Genomic DNA, 1,910 nt, shown 5'->3' on the forward strand with positions numbered 1-1,910 from the left:
AACTTCATAGAGAACCCTCCAAGCGCCTCCACACCGTTCGTATCTGTTGGAGAGGGTCCTCCTTCTACCACGTCTATTGCTGGGACCGCACCAGGAGGAGATGAGGGCGCTCATAACTCGCCAATACTCATAACCGAATCTCCGACCTCACCACCACGCCAAGAAGCCCCCCTTGCCCTTCAAACTCAAGAGGGTGGTGGTGAAAGTCAGCACCAAACTCCTCCAGCACCTCCACCAGGAACAACCTCAAGCCTCCCAACCTCCCTCGAAGAAATCTTAGGGCCCTTCACAGCTAAACTGAAGATTATGGCGGAGGATCTCCCCTTGATTGTATCGAAAGCCGTGAAGGACTCCCTCAAGAAACTCCAAGAGGAGAACTCAGCGCTCAAGGAGTCAAATCTGATTACGAGGGCTGAGGCTGAAAAGCTCTCATGCAACCTGCTGATGACCGAGCAGGAGCACTCAAGGCTGGAGGATGCCATGGACGCGGAGCTAAGAAGCACGCGCAAGGAGGCCTCCGACCTGCGCCAGAAACTGCACCTCCAAGTCCAAGAGAAGATCGACTTGGAAAGCAAACTTGTCCCTTACAGGCTCAAGGTGGCGGACTTGGAGGCTGCAAGGAAGGCGGATGCGGCCAAGATGGAAAACCTTGAGAAAAGGTCGGCGGATCGGGAGGTGCTCCTTGGGAAGGTTGAAAAGGAGAGGGACAATGCCATTCCTGAGCTCGCTAAAGCTCGAGAGGAGGCCACGAAGATTGCTGCGAAGTTGCCCCAGGCTCGGGACGAAGGCAAAAAGGCTGCTGAAGACCTAGCTCGAGCTCGTGAGGAAAAGGAAGAGCTGAAGAAACAAGCACAATAGCTCGAGCAAAGCACCGCCCAAGTCCTCACCGTCGGGTTCGACGCCGCTCTGGAGCAGGTTGCATGCCAATACCCCGAGCTCGACCTCTCTATGGTGTCAATCTGCAACGAGGTGGTGGATGGGAAGATCGTACCCTCCGAAGACTAGCTGCCTCCCTCCATCACCTTGTCTTTTGTAAAAACTTTATCTCTAATTTTTTTGCTTATGTACTTGCTTATATTTGTGTTCAAACTCAAATAGCCACTTTTGTATAACTTTCACTGTTGAAATGCTGCTTTCTGATACTTCGCTTTAAATGCTTCTTACTTGCTGTGTGTTTAACCAACATAACAGGTGAAGCTTGCTTAAACGAATTAACTCAGCGATGCTTCGGGTTTAACCATTCACACACTGCTTTAAACTTGATTAAACTGTTCACCTCGTAACACTTATCAACCTGTTAACTCAAAGTAAAACTTGAGCAACTATTAACTTTCAAGCGATGACATTTAATATAACTTGTGAACTTAAGGCAACAAACTTTAACATAGGTTACTTACTGTACCGACCAGGTCATCAGGCGTGAATGAAACGCGTAGCCTAGAAAAGATGAATGGTTCAGAAGTGGGCATAGTCGCCGATCGCTGAATTGGCGTTCTCCGATCTCTAGTGTGCGTAACCGGCGGTCAACAGGGTTACGTCGCAGTCGCCGTATGAGAGTGCTAGGAGAACGGATGGTCAGAGATCGCCCGGGAATGCTAGGAGATCGGGTGGTTTACACGCCGCCACAAGGAGCACATCGCCGGATCTCCCAGCAAACTTAGTTAAAGCTGTTGAAGGCTCAGAAGGGTAATTTCAAGCGTGTAAGTTCAGTAAGACGATTGTGGCACCAACATGGGGCATGAAGGTCGAGTGGGTTGGGGGAAACACCTTGCTCATCAGCAACAGGATTCCCATAGTGGACATTTGTTGGTGGCAAGGTTTCCCCAGCTAGAACATGCATGGCGTAGCAGTAAGGAGGGTGCCATTCGCGATGAGCGATATCACAGAGATGATGCACTTTGTTGCATCAG

General features: G+C 50.2%; 1 protein-coding gene across 1 annotated transcript; it reads left to right on the forward strand.

Annotated features, from left to right (window-relative positions):
* The first annotated feature begins 306 nt into the window (after positions 1-306).
* On the forward strand, positions 307-858 carry LOC137836588 (uncharacterized). Its single transcript, XM_068645254.1, has one exon. The coding sequence runs from the start codon at positions 307-309 to the stop codon at positions 856-858; it is 552 nt and encodes a 183-aa protein (XP_068501355.1).
* Positions 859-1,910: the final 1,052 nt, after the last annotated feature.

The sequence above is a fragment of the Phaseolus vulgaris genome, chromosome 11 (genome assembly GCF_000499845.2).
Source record: "Phaseolus vulgaris cultivar G19833 chromosome 11, P. vulgaris v2.0, whole genome shotgun sequence".
NCBI classification, from domain to species: domain Eukaryota; kingdom Viridiplantae; phylum Streptophyta; class Magnoliopsida; order Fabales; family Fabaceae; genus Phaseolus; species Phaseolus vulgaris.